The sequence below is a fragment of the Aquarana catesbeiana genome, linkage group LG11, assembly GCF_042186555.1.
Source record: "Aquarana catesbeiana isolate 2022-GZ linkage group LG11, ASM4218655v1, whole genome shotgun sequence".
NCBI classification, from domain to species: domain Eukaryota; kingdom Metazoa; phylum Chordata; class Amphibia; order Anura; family Ranidae; genus Aquarana; species Aquarana catesbeiana.
The window spans coordinates 203,667,555-203,687,592 of NC_133334.1; the positions used below are offsets into that span (position 1 = coordinate 203,667,555).

Below are 20,038 nucleotides of genomic sequence, written 5' to 3' on the forward strand. Positions count from 1 at the left end.
CGTGTGTGCCGATCCGAACAGGCTGAACCGCTCGAATCACGGATCGGTGACGATCCGTTGCAACCCTAGTCACCATCAAATTGAACTGAACTTGAGCAAATATTACAAAGTCTAGATGTGCAAAGTTAGTAGAGATATATTCCAACAGACTATAAAGGCTGTAATTAAAGCAAAAGGTGGTTCAACAAAATACTGACATAAGGGGGTAAAATATCATAAAATTGTTGAGGAAAATCTGCTGCCCTCTGCCATGCCTGCATGCAGCCTCAGCGTATTGCAAGAGAGCACCAAAACCCAGAGCACACAATAAGTGCCTGTTCACATTAAATGCAGTGCAGGAGAGATGCATTCCCGCACCGCATTCTGATCACAATGCCCTTGAGATCTGCTGTAGGGGTCAGTTCAAGTTAACGACACTCCAAATGTTTGCCTGCACTAGATCGCATGGTACAAAAGTACCATGCCATGAGGTTGCCGCGTGTTTTAAAAAGTAATGCATTCACTACTTTTGGTGCGGTGCAATTTCAGCCCATTCAAAATTAATTGAAAATCGCACGGCACAGAACTGCATGTGAAGCGCACAGAAACCGCACAACGTTCCTGTGTGCTTCACACGCAGTTCCTAGTGTGAATGGGTCCTTATGCAAATCTTTATCTTTTTGTGAAAGCCCTCCGGCTTTCACACTGAGACTGCAGGGGAGCTGTTTTTTCAGGCGCTTTACAGGCGCTATTTTTAGCCCAAAAGCGCCTGAAAAACGCCTCAGTGTGAAAGCGGTCTTAGTTTTAGGAAAAATTGTCAGAAGTGACTAATGCTGATAGAGGAACAAGGCATCACAAAAAAATGACACTTCGTCCTTTTAATTGAGACAAGTATACACTACAGAGGGCTATGCTTTGTTCATATTTCATGTCTGAGGTTTACAACCACTTTAAGGATACAAGTCTCCTGTGGTGCCCTGGAGGAAATCTGCAGGAACGTGAAGGCATTTCTTTGAGTCTATCTTTTAAAATAAGGCCCCTTTCACATATGGTGTCCGATCAGGTCCGCCGCTCCATTCAACTCTATGGAGTGACAGATGTCAGCTATGACATGTCCGCTGACATCCGCCGCTTTTCGATCCAATCCGGTCTACTTAATCCGGACGGATGAAAACCCTATTTTCCATCCGTCTGGCGGATCGGGTGGAATCGGATGAAAACGGACAGGCGGATCCGTTTTCATCTGACCTCCTATAGAGGACAGTGTGGCTCTGAAAGGTTCATATCCACACAGTGTGCAGAGCCGGACCTGTCATCCGCCTGCTCAGCGGAGATCAATGGATCGATCCCCACTGAGCAAGTGGAGTTAGTCAAAACGGACTTGTCCTGTGTGAAAGGGGTCTAAAGGTGATGGGATTATTTTAAGAAATAAGTAGGTATTAGGCAACACAGTGGTTAGCAGCACTAGGTTCGGCCGTTCGAATCCCAACCACGTCACTACCTGCACAGAGTTTGCATGTTTTCCTGTGCTTGCATGGCTTTCCTCCGGGTGCTCTAGTTATCTCCCCCACTCCAAAGACATGCTGGTAGGTTAATTGGCTCCTGTCTAAATTGGCCCTAGCATGTGCATGTATGAATGTGAGTTAAGGACCTTAGATTATAAGCTCCTTGAGAACAGGGACTGATGTGAATATAGAACACACACACACACACATATATATATATATATATATATATATATATATATATATATATATATATATATAAATATAGTTTGCATACCCTGGCAGAAAATTCAAAATTAATGCCAAAATTTCACAAATATGACTGATCATGCCAAAAAAAAACGTCTTTTATTTAAGGATAGCATTCACATGAAGCCATTTATCACATAATTTTTTGGATCCTTTTTAAATCATAATGATAACAAAAATCACCCAAATGGCCCTGATCAAAAGTTTACATACCCTGGAATGTTTGGCCTTGGTACAGACACAGAAGGTGGCATACACAGGTTAAAATGGCAATTAAAGGTTACTTTCCAGCATTTGTGGCTTTTTAAATCACAATTGGTGTCTGTGCATAAATAGTCAATGAGTTTGTTAGCTGACACATGGATGCACTAAGCAGGCTAGACACTGAGCCATGAGGAGGTAGAAAAGAACAGTCAAAAGACCTGCATAACAAGGTAATGAAACTTTACAAAGATGGAAAAGGATATAAAAAGATATCCAATGCCAGTTAGTACTGATAAATCACTTATTAAGAAGTGGAAAATTAGGGGCTCTTTTGATACCAAGCCATGGTCAGGTAGACAAAGAAAGATTGCAGCCACAACTGGCAGAAGAATTGCTCAGGATACAAAGAAAAACCCACAGGTAACCGCAGGAGAAATACAGGCTGCTCTCCAAAAAGACGGTGTGGTTGTTTTTAAGGAGCAATTCAACTATACTTGAACAAAAAAGAGCTGCATGGTTGAGCTGCCAGAAGGAAGCCTTTACTGCGCCAATGCCACAAAAAAGCCAATGAGGTATGTCAAGGTGTTGTTGGGCATGATGTATCCAGGCTTTTTTGTGGAACTTGTACAGTAAAGGCTTCTTTCTGGCAACTTGACCATGCAGCTCTTTTTTGTTCAAGTATCATGGTTTTGTGCTTCCTAAAACCAACCACATCATCTTTTTCCAGACCAGCCTGTATTTCTCCTGAGGTTACCTGTGGGTTTTTCTTTGTATTCTGAACAGTTCCTGTGGCAGCTGTGGCTGAAATCTTTCTTGATCTACCTGACCTTGGCTTGGTATCAAGAGATTCCCAAATTTTCCACTTCTTATTAAGTGATTGAACAGTACTGACTGGCATATTCAAGGCTTTGGATATATTTTTATAATCTTTGTAAAGTCTCATTACCTTGTTACGCAAGTCTTTTGACTGTTCTTCTCTACCTCCTCATGGCTCAGTGTCTAGCCTGCTTAGCGCATCCATGTGAGAGCTAAAAAAACGAATTGACTATTTATACACAGACACTACTTGTGATTAAAAAATCCACAAATGTGGGAAATTAACCTTTTATATGCCATTTTAACCTGTGTGTGCCACCTTCTGTGTCTGTACCAGGGCCAAACATTCCAGGGTATGTAAACTTTTGATCAGGGCCATTTGGGTGATCTCTTTACCATTATGATTTAAAAAGGATCCAAAAAAATTATGTGATAATAGATGGCTTCATGTGATTGCTATTCTTAAATAAAAGACAGTTTTTTGGCATGATCAGTCATATTTTCGATATTAATGCCAAAATTTCACAATTTCTGCCAGGGTATGCAAACTTTTGAGCACAACTGTATATATCTATATCTATATATATCTATATATATATATATATATATATATATATATATATATACACACACACACACACACACACAGAGCAGATAAATCTGCTGCCATTTACCAGGATAATGAAGATGAATGAAACGAGGGTGGACATTTCAGCAAGACAATGATCCCAAGCACAAAGCCAAGGAAACTCTCAATTGATTTCAAAGAAAGAAAATAAAGCTGCTAGAATGGTCCAGCCAATCACTTGATTTGAATGCAATAGAAAATCTATGGAAAGAACTAAAGATCAGAGTTCATAGAAGAGGCCCATGGAACCTTCAAGATTTGAAGACTGTGTGGAAAAATGGGCCAAAATGACACCTGAGCAATGCATACGACAAGTTTCTCTATACAGGAGGTGCCTTGAAGTGGTCATTACCAACGAAGTATTTTGTACAAAGTATTAAATACATTTCAGTTAGTGTGTTCAATACTTTTTCCCTGTGTCATTGCATTTGATTACACATAACTTAATTTCTGAACATGTTTGTTTTGGTTTCTTTGTATGTATGGATTGCATGGGTTGTTACTGACATGTGGTAAAAACTCATGTCAATAGCACCTTTAGAAATATATTTACCTAGAACATGGTGATGTGTTCCATACTTATTTTACCCGCTGTATGTTTACATATACAGTATCTCACAAAAGTGAGTACACCCCTCACATTTTTGTAAATATTTTATTATGACTTTTCATGTGACAACACTGAAAAAATGACACTTTGCTACAATGTAAAGTAGTGAGTGTACAGCTTGCATAACAGTGTAAATTTGCTGTCCCCTCAAAATAACTCAACACACAGCCATTAATGTCTAAACTGCTGGCTACAAAAGTGAGTACACCCCTAAGTGAAAATGTCCAAATTGGGCCCAAAATGTAAATATTTTGGGCATGGAGTTCACCAGAGCTTCACAGGTTGCCACTGGAGTCCTCTTCCACTCCTCCATGACGACATCATGTAGCTGGTGGATGTTAGAGACCTTGCGCTCCTCCACCTTCCATTTGAGGATGCCCCACAGAAGCTCAATAGGGTTTAGGTCTGGAGACATGCTTGGCCAGTCCATCACCTTTACCCTCAGCTTCTTTAGCAAGGCAGTGGTCATCTCGGAGGTGTGTTTGGGGTCGTTATGTTGAAATACTGCCCTGTGGCCCAGTCTTCGAAGGGAGGGGATCATGCTCTGCTTCAGTATGTCACAGTACATGTAGGCATTAATGGTTCCCTCAATGTACTGTAGCTCCTCAGTTCCGGCAGCACTCATGCAGCCCCAGACCGTGACACTCCCACCACCATGCTTGACTGTAGGCAAGACACACTTGTCTTTGTACTCCTCACCTGGTTGCCGCCACACACACTTGACACTATCTGAACCAAATACGTTTACCTTGGTTTCATCAGATTATACCCACAGGACATGGTTCCAGTAATCCATGTCCTTAGTCTGTTGTCTTCAGCAAACTGTTTGCGGGCTTTCTTGTGCATCATCTTTAGAAGATGCTTCTATCTGGGATGACAGCCATACAGACCAATTTGATGCAGTGTGCGTTGTATGGTCTGAGAACTGACAGGCTGACCCCCCCACTCCTTCAACCTCTGCAAATGATGGCAGCACTCATATGTCTATTTCCCAAACACAACCTCTGGATATGACGCGGAGTACGTGTACTCAACTTCTTTGGTCGACCATGGCGAGGCCTGTCCTGAGTGGAACCTGTCCTGTTAAACTGCTGTATGGCCTTAGCCACCGTGCTGCAGCTCAGTTTCAGGGTCTTGGCAGTCTTCTTATAGCCTAGGCCATCTTTATGTAGAGCAACAATTCTTTTTTTTTCAGATCCTCAGAGAGTTCTTTGCCATGAGGTGCCATGTTAAACTTTCAGTGACCACTATGAGAGAGTGAGAGCGATAACACCAAATTTAACACACCCGCTCCCCATTCACACCTGAGATCTTGTAACACTAACGAGTCACAGGACACCGGGGAGGGAAAATGGCTAATTGGGCTCAATTTGGACATTTTCACTTAGGGGTGTACTCACTTTTGTTGCCAGCGGTTTAGACATTAATGGCTGCGTGTTGAGATATTTTGAGGGGACAGCAAATTTACACTGTTATACAAGCTGTACACTCACTACTTTACATTGTAGCAAAGTGTCATTTCTTCAGTATTGTCACATGAAAAGATATAATAAAATATTTACAAAAATGTGAGGGATATATAGTGAGGACAGAAAGTATTCAGACCCCCTTAAATTTTTCACTCTTTGTTATATTGCAGCCATTTGCTAAAATTATTTAAGTTAATTTTTTCCCTCATTAATGTACACACAGCACCCCATATTGACAGAAAAACACAGAATTGTTGACATTTTTGCAGATTTATTTAAAAAAGAACTGAAATATCACATGGTCCTAAGTATTCAGACCCTTTGCTGTGACACTCATATATTTCACTCAGGTGCTGTCCATTTCTTCTGATCATCCTTGAGATGGTTCTACACCAGGGGTCTCAAACTGGTGGCCCTCCAGCTGCTGTGGAACTACAAATCCCATAATGCCTTTGCCTGAAGAAGCCATGCTTGTAACTGTTAGCCTTGCAAGGCCTCATGGGACTTGTAGTTTCGCAACAGCTGGAGGGCCACCAGTTCTACACCTTCATTTGAGTCCAGCTGTGTTTGATTATACTGATTGGACTTGATTAGGAAAGCCACACACCTGTCTATTTAAGACCTTCCAGCTCACAGTGCATGTCAGAGCAAATGAGAATCATGAGGTCAAAGGAACTGCCTGTAGAGCTCAGAGACAGAACTGTGGCAAGGCACAGATCTAGCCAAGGTTACAGAAAAAGTTCTGCTGCACTTAAGGTTCCTAAGAGCACAGTGGCCTCCATAATCCTTAAATGGAAGACATTTGGGACGACCAGAACCCTTCCTAGAGATGGCCGTCCGGCCAAACTGAGCTATCGGAGGAGAAGAGCCTTGGTGAGAGGGGTAAAGAAGAACCCAAAGATCACTGTGGCTGAGCTCCAGAGATGCAGTCGGGAGATGGGAGAAAGTTGTGGAAAGTCAACCATCACTGCAGCCCTCCATCAGTAGGGGCTTTATGGCAGAGTGGCCCGACGGAAGCCTCTCCTCAGTGCAAGACACATGAAAGCCTGCATGGAGTTTGCTAAAAAAACACCTGAAGGACTCCAAGATGGTGAGAAATAAGATTCTTTGGTCTGATGAGACCAAGATAGAACTATTTGGCCCTTATTCTAAGCGGTATGTGTGGAGAAAACCAGGCACTGCTCATCACCTGTCCAATACAGTCCCAACAGTGAAGCATGGTGGTGGTAGCATCATGCTGTGGGGGTGTTTTTCAGCTGCAGGGACAGGACGACTGGTTGCAATTGAGGGAAAGATGAATGCAGCAAGTACAGGGATATCCTGGACAAAAAACCTTCTCCAGAATGCTCGGGACCTCAGACTGGGCCGAAAGTTTACCTTCCAACAAGACAATGACCCTAAGCACACAGCTAAAATAACGAAGAAGTGGCTTCACAACAACTCCGTGACTGTTCTTGAATGGCCCAGCCAGAGCCCTGACTTAAACCCAATTGAGCATCTCTGGAGAGACCTAAAAATGGCTGTCCACCAATGTTTACCATCCAACCTGACAGAACTGGAGAGGATCTGCAAGGAGGAATGGCAGAGGATCCCCAAATCCAAGTGTGAAAAACTTATTGCATCTTTCCCAAAAAGACTCATGGCTGTATTGGATCAAAAGGGTGCTTCTTCTAAATACTGAGCAAAGGGTCTGAATACTTAGGACCATGTGATATTTCAGTTTTTCTTTTTTAATAAATCTGCAAAAATGTCAACAATTCTGTGTTTTTCTGTCAATATGGGATGCTGTGTGTACATTAATGAGGAAAAAAAATGAACTTAAATGATTTTAGCAAATGGCTGCAATATAACAAAGAGTGAAAAATTTAAGAGGGTCTGAATACTTTCCATCCCCACTGTATGTATGTATGTATATATATATATATATATATATATATATATATATATATATATATATATATATATATATATATATATATATATATATAAATATATATAAAGCACTGTGTAAATTGACAGGGACTATACAAGTACCTGAAATAAATAATTATTCTTAAAACCACTATACCTTGCTCGGACAAGGAAACAAGGGAGCCTTTCTTCAAGAACCACTGTCCTTCAATATTTCCAATCACAGAGAAAGCCCAACAGGATCCACACATGCCCTGCACAATACGTAAATAACATAGGTACGAATTAAGCATTATGGACAAAACAGATAAATGTTTACAAGCAGTTTTTAGCTGTGCATAAAATGAAAAAAGTCTGTTAGCTGATGCTCCAATGGAATGTTACCAAATGTTTTTACCAAAAGTATAGGACACATGCAACATCCTAGGCAAGTATATACCATCAGCTAAACAAGATGAAATAAATGGCATGACTGATATGCAGAAGATCTAAATGATTGTACCATATTATGCAACTAAAGTTGGAAACAGCTGCAAACATATATTGCTTAGAAGGCTAGATGCATTCTAGGAGGATACCTGAAATATTTACATTGGTAAAATGTAAATAGCAGTTAAAGTGGAGCTCCAGCCCCCCCCCCCCCCCCCCCCCCCACAAGAAATTAAAAGTCAGCAGCTACAAATACTGTAGCTGCTGACTTTTAATATTAAGACACTTACCTGTCCAGGGATCCTGTGATGTCGGCACCCCAGCCGATTTTCCAATCGGCTCTCAGGTGCTGCTGCCGCCATTTCTTGTAAGGGAAACCGGCAGTGAAGCCTTGCGGCTTCATAGCCGGTCCCCAACTGTGCATGCGTGAAGCATGCTGTGCTTTGTGAATTACCCAGCGGCGGGGGAAGGAGGGGGGCCGAACTTCCAGGGGTCCTCGCCTTGGCGAGGTCACCCGGAAGTGGGAATGGGTACCTGTCAAAAACAGGTACCCGCCCCCCCTCCACCCGAAAGGTGCCAAATGTGTCAGAGGGGGGAGGAAGCAAACAAGCAGAGCTTCCCCTTTTGGGTGGTGCTCCGCTTTAAGTATTGTTTGCAATTCCAGAGGAAATGTATACACCAATGAAGTGAATCAACTGTCTAATCTGATTTATGTAAATAGCTGCTAAGTATTGTATACAAATCAAGATGAAATGTACACACCGCTAAAGTTCCCATCCTAGCGTAACAGCGCTTACCAAATGTACTGTATCTATGAAGGAGCAGAATTCTTTAGTTCACAGAAATTTCTGATAGGATAAAACAGGTATTTTTGGCACCGATCGAAGAGATATAGCAAAATGTTACATTTAATTGTCAGGGGTTACATACCCTTTATGTGCAATATAATGGAATGACACAGGGAAAAAATATTGAACACGCTAAGTGAAATGTATTTAATATTCTGTATCAAATCCTTTGTTGGTAATGACAGCTTCAAGACACCTCCTGTATGGAGAAAATAGTCGCATGCATTGCTCAGGTGTGATTTTGGCCCATTCTTCCACACAAAGTCTTCAAATCTTAAAGGTTCTGTGGGCCTTTTCTATGAACTATGATCTTTAGTTCTTTCCATAGATTTTCTATTGGATTCAAGTCAGGCAATTGGCTGGGCCATTCTAGCGGCTTTATTTTCTTTCTTTGAAACCAATTGAGAATTGTCTTGGCTTTGTGTTTGGGATCATTGTCTTGCTGAAACGTCCACCCTCGTTTGCTCTTCATCATCCTGGCAGACGACAGCAGATTTTTAGCAAGAATGTCTTGGTACATTTTTCCATTCATCCTTCCTTCAATGATATAAAGTTTGCCAGTAATGTATGCTGAAACACAGCCCCACGGCATGATGTTCCCATCTCCAAACTGTGGTGCACTGCCACTTAACCCCCAAACATGGTGTGTATTATGGCATCCAAAGAGTTACATTTTGGTCTCATCTGACCAGACTATATTCTCCCAGCATTTCACAGGCTTGTCTAAATGTTGTGTGGCAAACTTTTTTTTATTTAAACAAAGGTTTATTGAGTTTCTTAAAAAAAAAAGATATATATATATATATATATATATAAACAAATAAAGATCCAAATCAACGTTTAAACCATATGGGGCAATGGTATTTAAAAAATGTATCCAGTATACCTCCTAATATCATGGGACGTCTCTAGTCTGTTTACTATTATCCCTCATGATTTGGGAATAGAGGCATGCCAGAGATTGTTAACCCAGTCAGGTATCTATAAAATTGAACATATTTCGTTCCTGCTTGATCTTTTGAAAATTATCCTTGAGGAAAATTATTTTCTTTTCAAGGACACCCATTTTTTGCAACTAAATGGGGCAGCGTTGGGCTCAAATGTTGCACCCCCATACGCGAATGCATTCATGAATATGATTGAAACTTCTTTTATTTATGTGAATGATTTATTTCTTAAACATTGCCAATGTTGGTATAGATTTGTGGACGATATTTTCGCTATATGGGATGGCAACATGGAAAGCCTATTTCTGTTTGATAAGTATATTAACTATTTAATACCTGGCCTCAAGTTTAATATCGAAATCGGTAAAGATGAGATCTCTTTTTTAGACACTACAGTAAAGTTGAGTAACATGCAGATCATTACTGATCTGTATGTGAAACCCACAGATCGTAATCAATTACTACATTTTAATAGTTTTCACCCTCCTAATGTTTTTTTCATCTATTCCAAAGAGTCAGATGATGAGGGTACAGCGGATCGTGAGTGATCCCCTGTGCCGTGATTGGAGACTTAATGAAATGAAAAATAAACTTATTAACAGAAGATATCCTCGAGCCTTGGTTGATATGGAACCCTCTAATACCGATCATACTAAGACAATTCAAAGAGTAACAAAAAGAATTCCTTTCATTATGCAGTATCACCCCTTTTCCAAAAAAATCTCCCAAATAGTTAACAGACATTGGAACCTCTTAAGAACTAGTTATCCCACGATACAAGAATTCTGGAATCCACTTATGCCCTCCTATAGAAAAGGTAGAACAATACGGGACCGATTGATAAAATTGGACCAACCTGCATCTATAACAGCAAGACCAACTTTTTTAGGACCAAAAAATTTAGGATCATATCCTTGTCTATCATGCATACAATTCAACTCTATGATCAAAGGTAAATACTTTACACATCCACATAGGGGCTTCAATATCCCTATACGTGGATATTGTCAATCTTCATACGTGATATATGCCATAAAGTGTCTATGCGGTTTAGTTTATGTTGGAGAAACTACACAAAAAGTAAAGGATAGGATAGCGAGACATAAATACTCAATACGTGACAAACTAACACAATTACTGCCGGCGAGACACTTTTTGGAATTTGGACATAATGTATCACAATTAAAATATATGGTCCTAGAGGGAATAGAGAAAAATAGGAGGGGAGGAAACGTGAATTGATCTTGAGGAAAAGAGAGGTATACTGGATACATTTTTTAAATACCATTGCCCCATATGGTTTAAACGTTGATTTGGATCTTTATTTGTTTGTTTAACGACATAAATCTATAATTGATTGATTAAACAAAGAAAGGAACGTAAAAATGTTTTGTAACAAAGAATTCTATATGTGGACATACTTATTTTATCTATATATGTATTTTCCACAGGTTTAAAAAACACATTGAAGAATAAGATTGAAGAGATAGAGATATCGGCTGCTTTTTGCCAGACTTTGTGTCTATGGTGCAAAAAACACGTATTCACATAGGTGCTGAATATAATGTGGGTTGAACTAATTAACCATATTCTTTCCATGTGTGATGTATTCTACTAATTTGTATTCAAATGAATGATTGCAGTGAAATCTTTAGATATGCTTTGACGGGTCTTAGGAAGGGCGCAAGCATACTAGCCCGAAACGTAATCCATTCATATCTGTATTGTATAGACATTTATTGCCATGACTTTGTCTGGAATGATTATGCTTGCTTTATAATTTTTCCTCAAGACTATGCGAAATAAAGCAACTGAAAGTTTTTAAGTGCAGCAACCTCTTGGCTTTTTCTTTATATATATATATATATATATATATCCATATTTCCATAGGAGAGGAATAGGAGCCAGCGGTCTTACAAACAGGAAGTCACCAGGCAATAACGTTTTTTCAGCAAGGTTAAGCAGCAAATTACAGGAACTACAGAGCTCAGAAGAACATGGATGGCAAAGTGGGTGAAGTTGCACCCACTGCGCTGAGCCATTCCAGGAAAGATTTTTGGTAACCTTGAGAGAGCGTCCAGCTTGAACTTATATCCCTGTGGCGATACCAGACTTATTTAACTCTTTATTGCGGTGAGTGCATCACCAAAGGGGTGTTCACATGGTATATCAGTGAAGGTATTCAGGATAAGAATGCTTTAAATCTCTGATGGGACAATGCACCATACACTTATTTAAGGACTTTTGCATGGACTTTTATGTCACTCATTTATTTGTGTTTGACGTCTTTAGCCCACTGAATGCTATCATATTGCACTGAAGGTTTTAGGATATTTTGTTAGCGCTGTTAATGCTGCGATTTTTATCTATGCATATTTCTTCAAATATTTCCATATACAGTTACGATTATACGCTGCATATAGAGACATACAGAAAACAGGAAGGAGTTCAAATGATGCCGACGAGAAGAACACTATGAATATTAGGAGACACAGGTTGATGAGGATTGTAACCATCTGTCCCAAATTTTGTTATACTTGCCCAGGCAAGTATATATTATTCATGTAAAAAATCTTTTTTATGGTAAGGCATTATTTATTTCAGCAAGCCAGGCAGCTAGCGTGGGGGTAGCGGCCTGGATCCAATTTCGGCTATGATCTTTCTAGCTACAAACAACGTTTCATGGAGAAATCTAAGCATGTATTTATTTCACAGATAGATAGAATAATGGGGTGATGGCGCTCCCTATAAGTAGTTATGTTGGGCGTGAACAGGTGTAGGAGGGAGAGATGGAGAGCCAACGTGCTGATCCCAGAGTGGGGGTACCCCACCTAGATGCAGATTATATGTATAAATATACTACTACACATACAATCCCCCTCCGACAAAGTGTATAAATAAAAAATATTGTAATGATATATATAAAAATGATAAATCCCAAATTATTAACCCAGTGTGTGTTGAAATATACCATAGGTGATATCCACATAAAGTGCCAAAATACCTCTCAATGGTGTAGAATAGTCAGTGAACGGTGCAATAACCAGATTAACTATGGTAATACCCCTAGTGGTAGGTTAGTGGTATACCTCCATAGCTAAAAAATGAACCATAAACTGCAACCAATAGTAATAGAAATAATAATAGTAATGCCCATAGATCACCATATAGCTAAAAAACTAGTTTGATAAGCTATACTCTGCGGCCAAGTTATAAAGTCCATAGGAATTATAAGCAAACAAAAATTATATAGTGTCCATATAATAGTCCATAATTTGTGCATTAGGTTTTCTTCAAAATAGTGAAAAAGAATTTTCAAAAAGGTGACTTAAGTGCTCTCAATATCCTTGGTGACTTTGTGCTCCCCCTCAAGGGTCCCCACTCACCAGATCCAGTCACCCCAAAGGGGCAATGCGCATATAGATATAGCGTTGCTTTCATTCATCCCATTATCACTTTTCACCATTCCCACACCTCTTCTCACCCTCATCCCCTCTTCTTTCCTCAGCCCACTTCCACTCCTTGGCCCCGCCAGACGTCCCCGACTGCCGGTCTCTATGGGTGCCTTGGTCAATTTGGCTGCCGTGCCGGCGGTTTATTGGGGTGCGGTCTCTGCCTCAACCCCGGGTGAGACTTTATGGACCCAGACCTACATCGTACTGCAACACACCATGATCATTTATCAATGCACATCTTGTGAGTACATGGAAAATCACACTTTTAGAGTACCTTCCTTACAAACATTTGTTCATACATTAATAGGTACTTCATTGTTTTTGATACAGTTACATGGCATCGGACTCCTGACGATTGGTTTCAAGCCAAGAAACGCGTTGAGTTTAGATCTATTGATGCACTTATCTATTATACTATGTATATGTGTTGTTGCTACTGTATAATCAATGTATGAACTTTGCCTGTATGTACATTGTCGTCAATACGGTTTTTACTATGGTCCTAAATGTGTTCTCCTTTGACTATATTTGGCCCAAATCTCTATGCCATTAAAACTTTTATACCATGATTATGCTATATTCCCATTTATGCAATCCACACTGATCATATTATTCACATCATAAACTTTTACCATTTAGCCCAACACACTCACCCACATGCCTCATACAAAGTCCCGCTTCTCTTCCCCCTATTTTTTCGCATATACTGGGATGGAGGCAGGTTGGTGCTCGTTTGCCAAAATAGTGTGGATTGGTCACAACCCCCCTTTACATCATTGAGAGGTATTTTGGCACTTTATGTGGATATCACCTATGGTATATTTCAACACACATTGGGTTAATAATTTGGGACTTATCATTTTTATATATATCATTACAATATTTTATATTATTTATACACTTTGTCGGAGGGGGATTGTATGTGTAGTAGTATATTTATACATATAATCTGCATCTAGGTGTGGTAGCCCCACTCTGGGGTCAGCACGTTGGCTCTCCATCTCTCCCTCCTACACCTGTTCACGCCCAACATAACTACTTATAGGGAGTGCCATCACCCCATTATTCTATCTATCTGTGTACTTTTGGAGTACCCCTAGGGGAGCTCCTTTTAGGGGGGCAGCATACCTATTTATTGTCCTAAGCGCAGCCACTATACATATATGTATTTATTTCAGTATCAGGAAATAAGCCCGAAGGCATTTGGGGGATCTAGGATCTAACGACACCGGTGAGCCTATCTGATCATGTAGGAACTGGATGACCTGCGACTAGTATCCTCGAATACAAGGACAGTGCCAGAAGAGATGGTCAAAGGTGCCAACAGAGATCAGACACCTAGGTCATATATAAATGCAAAAAAAAAAAATCTGGCCATTCATTTCGGAGTCAGATAAGCCCTGTATGTGATATAAACTTGCGTTAGCCTATCAGACATTTTGGGGGACACCAGTTTGCAGGTCTCCTTCGCCTCACCCCGATCTTCATCATCCAATTCTCCAACCCCTTCTATCCATTTGTGCTTAATAGAATGGGCTAGTTTAGTTGCAACTGGAGTAATAATCATGTTATAGAATACAGATATGAGTTGACGTGGTTCATCGCTGTAAAGTACATCAAGAACATCTAAAGATAGTAAAGTAGGATAAGTACTTGTAAACTGAGTATGGAGTGCGTGTCGCACCTGAAAGAAGCGAAAGAGCATATAGTTTGGAAGGTTAAATTCTGCCTTCAACCGATCAAACGTCTTAATCTCTCCATTGTGAAGAACATGAGACAATAGGTATGTATATGTGGACTCTGAAGAACCTTCCAGGACAATTTAAGATAAATGATTGTAGCAGGATGGCCACGATTTTAAAGTATTTAAGTGGAATATATACTGGAGAATGGCAAAGCGCATACAAAATTTTAGGAAACAGTATCATCTTGACTAGACCTAGTCGGGCCATCACTCCCACTGGCAATCTAGCCCACGTCTAAATTTAAGATTTAATAAGCGGAAGTAGAGGCCCAACATTCAGTGAGACATAATTGGCTATAGATCGAGTGACCTGAATACCAAAATGTTTAAGAGTATTAACTCTGGCAAGGGGCAAACTGGCCTGTTCCCGTGATGGGGGGAACATATCTATGGGGAGAATCTGGGACTTGTCCCAATTCATTTTAAGTCATGGGAATCTATCAAAGTTTTCGATAATCCGTAGGGCTGTCAGGAGGGAAGGGCCGGAATCTGTCAAATACAGTATCATATCGTTGGCATAGCGCCTCACCCTCTCCTCCACTGTACCAGATGTCAACCCTCGAATATCTGGATGTGCAATAAGAGCAGCCAGGTGTTCCATCGCTAGCGTATATAGGAGGGCTAAAATGGGGCACCCCTGCCGCATTCCCCTTAAAAGTGGAAGAGCGTCAGAGGTCCAACCATTGGCCACTACTCTAGCCTGTGGTGCGTTGTATAGGATGGTAAGCCATTTGACAAAGTTGGGGCCGAAGCAGCGAAGATATTGCCATATGTACTGCCACTCAAAGGCCTTAGCCGTGTCAAGGGAGACGATCACTCTAGAACCAGAATCTGACTATCAGAGGCTTGGATTTTCAAAAAAAGCGTCTAGTATTAATTGCCATATTTGTCGCTGGCCTAAAGCCTGTTTGATTGGGATGTATTAGGGAGAGAATAAACTTTATTGAGATGCAAAGCTAAGATTTTGGCTAATATTTTGATGTCAGTTTGCAATAGCGAGATAGGCCTATAGGATTCAGGTAGGTGAGGGTATTTTCCAGGTTTAGGAATGAGGACTATGATGGCTTCACGCATAGATTTCGGGAGGGCAGTGGCAGTAGTTGGGGGCCAATCCCAGCAGTTTGCATTCTAGGGAGCAGGGTATGAGAAAGCCAAATAAAATCTATCCGGGACATGGTAGAGTGGGAGCTAGAGAAGCAAGAGTATGCCTGTCGCTTAGGGTGTAGATTTCGCCAGGTGTCCACTAGATTAAAGCTCACCATTAGGCAACTAAACCTAGTGTTTCGATCCAACATAGATGTCTGTGATCCCAGGCCTATTCGATCCAGACAAAGATTAGCCACCATATTAAAATCCCCCAGCCATATAGCCGGTATAGAGGAATATTTGGCCATAAAAGAGAATCCCTCACTAAGAATGGTGGAGTTATATGGGGGAGGAACATACCAGGCCAGAATTAATGATAGGTTACCTGCTATCTTAGCGTGCAAAAAAACATATCTACCCTGGGGGTCCAACATCACTTCCTCAAGTTCAAAGGACACCCACTTGGCTACCAGCATTGAGACACCCCTGGAGTAAACGGTATGAGTGGCATGAAATGAGTGGCTCCCCAATCCAGGGGAGCCGCAACACCCGTTGCAAGGATCCCTGTACATGAGTTTCAACCAAGACTATGATATTCGCCCACTGGTCCTTAACCACTTGCCTACTGGGCACTTAAACCCCCCTCGTGACCAGACCAATTTTCAGCTTTCAGTGCTCTCACACTTTGAATGACAATTACTCAGTCATGTAATACTGCACCCAAATGAATTTTTTGTCCTTTTTTCATGCAAATAGAGCTTTCTTTTGGTGGTATTTTATCACCTCTGGGTTTTTATTTTTTGCGCCATAAATTAAAAAAGATTTTTCTTAGTTTCTGTGATAAAATTTTGCAAATTATTAATTTTTCTTCATAAATTTTGGCCACAATTTATACTGCTATATATCTTTGGTAAAAATAACCCAAATTAGTGGATATTATTTGGTCTGTGTTAAAGTTATAGAGTCTACAAGCTGTGGTGCAAATCATAAAAAATTGATCACGCCTGATGTACTGGTGGCCTATCTCATTTCTTGCGACCCGAAAAAGCCAAGAAAGTACAAATACCCCCCCAAATGACCCCTTTTTTGAAAGTAGACATTCCAAGGTATTTAGTAAGATGCATTGTGAGGTTTTTGATGTCATTTTTTCCCACAATTCTTTGCAAAATTAAGATTTTTATTTTCCCCCACAAAATTGTCAATGTAATAGGTTTCTCTCACATGGCATATGTATACCACAAATGACGCCCCAAAATACATTCTGCTACTCCTCCTAAGTATGGCAATACCACAAGTGTGGGACTTTTTCACAGCCTAGCCACACAGAGGCCCAACATGCAGGGAGCACCATCTGGTGTTCTAGGAGCATAAATGATACATCTAACTTGTTGACTACCTATTACACTTTTGAAGGCCCTGGAGCACCAGGACAATGGAAATGCCCACAAAATGACCCCATTTTGGAAAGCTAACACCCCAAAGTATAATCTATGAGGCATAATGAGTCTTTTGAACGGTTCATTTTTTTCCAAAAGTTTTTGGAAAATGTGGGAAAAAAATGAAACCACTTTTATTTTACGCAAAGTTGTCCATTTATAAGATATTTCCAACACATAGCATGTACATAGCAAAAAATTACACCCCAAAACACATTCTGCTACTCCTCCTGAGTATGGCGATACCACATGTGTGAGACTTTTACACAGCGTGCTTTTACACAGCGTGGCCACATACAGAGGACCAACATTTAAATAGCACCTTCAGGCATTCTAGGAGCATAAATTACACATCTCATTTCTCAACCACCTATTACATTTTTGAAGGCCCTGGAGCACCAGGACAATGGAAACGCCCACAAAATGACCCCATTTCGGAAAGCTAACACCACAACGTATAATCTATGAGGCATAATGAGTCTTTTGAATAGTTCCTTTTTTTTCCAGAAGTTTTTGGAAAAATAATGAAAACGCTTTTTTTTTTTTTTTACACAAAGTTGTCCATTTATAACCCTTTCATGACTAAGCCTATTTTTGACATTTGGTGTTTTCAAGTTAAAATCTGTATTTTTTTGGTAGAAAATTACTTAGAGCCCCCAAACATTATATATATATATATATTTTTAGCAGAGAATCTAGAGAATAAAATGGCGATTGTTGCAATATTTTATGTCACACGGTATTTGTGCAGCAGTGTTTTAAATGCAACTTTTTGGGAAAAGGGACACTTTCATGAATTTTCAAAAAACGAAACAGTAAAGTTAGCGTACTTTTTGTATAATGTGAAAGTTGATGTTACACCGAGTAAATAGATACCAAACATGTCACGCTTGATATTAGCACGCACTCGTGGAATGGCGACAAACTACGGTACCTAAAAATCTCCATAGGCGACGCCTTTTTACGGTTACCAGGTTAGAGTTACAGAGGAGGTCTAGTGCTAGAATTATTGCTCCTGCTCTGACGATCGTGGCGATACCTCACATGTGTAATTTGAACATCGTTTACATATGCGGGCGCGGCTTCCGTATGCGTTTTCTTTGCTGCGCGAGCTCGTAGGGACAGGGCACTTTAAAAAAAAAAAAAATTATTGTATTTATTTTTATATTAATAAATTGTGTTTAAAAAAAAAAAAAAATTCGATCACTTTTATTGCTGTCACAAGGAATGTAAACATCCCTTGTGACAGTAATAGGTGTTGACAGGTACTCTTTATGGAGGGATCGGGGGTCTAAAAGAACCCCCGATCCCTCCTTTGCACTTCAGAGTATTCAGATCGCCATTTTCGGCGATTCTGAATACTGCATATTTTTTTTAAAACTGGCAGCCGAGGAAACGGGAAGTGACGTCATGAAGTCGCTTCCGTGTTTACAATGTTTACAATGAGGAGACTGGAACGAAGCCGTTTCCGGCTTCGTGCCAGTCTGTCCCTAGCCGCATTGTCGATCGGGTCTCCAGGTGGGACGGGAGGCCCGTTGAGAGTGGCGGCGGGAGGGAGTCCTGCTACTCCGGTATAACAGCCGAGCGGCTTTCAGCATCGGTTGTTATCCCTGGAAAGCCAATCGCCGGCTCTAAAAAAAACGGTACTGGGATGATGTCTGCAGCTGCGGGCATCATCCCGGTATAACCCCTGAAAACCGAGGCCACACATCTGCGTACGCTCGGCAGGAAGGCGATAAGATTTTTCCAAGACATAGCATGTACATAGCAAAAATGACACCCCAAAATACATTCTGCTACTCCTCCTGAGTATGGCGATACCACATGTGTGAGACTTTTACACAGCCTGGCCACATACAGGAACACCGTCAGGTGTCCTAGGGACACATAGCATGCACATACCAATAATTACACCCCAAAATACATTCTGCTGAACAAAGGGTAAACAAAAGAATACCTGTGGTTTTAGTGGAGCAGTTGTCCACAGGAGGATAGCACTGGTCCAGGCAGCAGGCAAGGACTTGGTCAGCAAAAGCGAACGCAATTGTCCAGGCAACAGGCAGAAATACTGTCCATAGTACAGGCAGCAGGCAGGGATACTGTCCATATACAGTCCAGGGTCAGTACAGGCAGAGATTGTCAGCAGTACCAAAATATTGGTCCTGGTAGTAGGCAGGAACATGGTCCATGTGGTGTGGTCAGTTCATGCGACAGGCAGAGGCATGATGGCATAGGTCGTACAGGCAGCAGGCAGAAGTAGGGCTTTGTTCAGGACAGAATGAGGACAGGGGTAGAGGCTTCTCCCACCCAAATCTCTTTGAAGCCTCCGAGTCTCCAGACCCTAATCTAGAAATGAGAAAACAAAAAAAAAAATGTTTTCTTCATCCAGAAAAACAATTCTGGAGCCCCTCACATATGTGAGACCCCTGTGTTATGAATCCCACTAGTCCAGTGGCAGGGTACAAGATCAGTCCAAGAGGCAAGCAAAGAGCATGGTCAAACAGTCTGGGGTCAGTTCTAGATCAGGCAGAGGTATGTACAGAATCGGTAGGCAGAAGCGTGGTCGAAGAACAAGCCAGGGTCAGTTCCAGATCAGGCAGAGGTATGAACAGAATTGGTAGGCAGAAGCGTGGTCGAATAACAAGCCAGGGTCAGTTCCAGATCAGGCAGAGGTATGAACAGAATCGGTAGGCAGAAGCGTGGTCGAATAACAAGCCAGGGT

The 20,038-nt window shown here is 40.9% G+C and overlaps 1 protein-coding gene across 1 annotated transcript in view; it reads right to left on the reverse strand.

Moving 5' to 3' along the window:
* CTSF (cathepsin F) overlaps positions 1-20,038 on the reverse strand; it is a 192,531-nt gene that overhangs the window by 94,941 nt on the left and 77,552 nt on the right. The window contains exon 8 of the mRNA XM_073605173.1: positions 7,529-7,625. Coding sequence (XP_073461274.1) covers positions 7,529-7,625 — 97 coding nt within the window. The remainder of the gene's footprint in view (positions 1-7,528; positions 7,626-20,038) is intronic.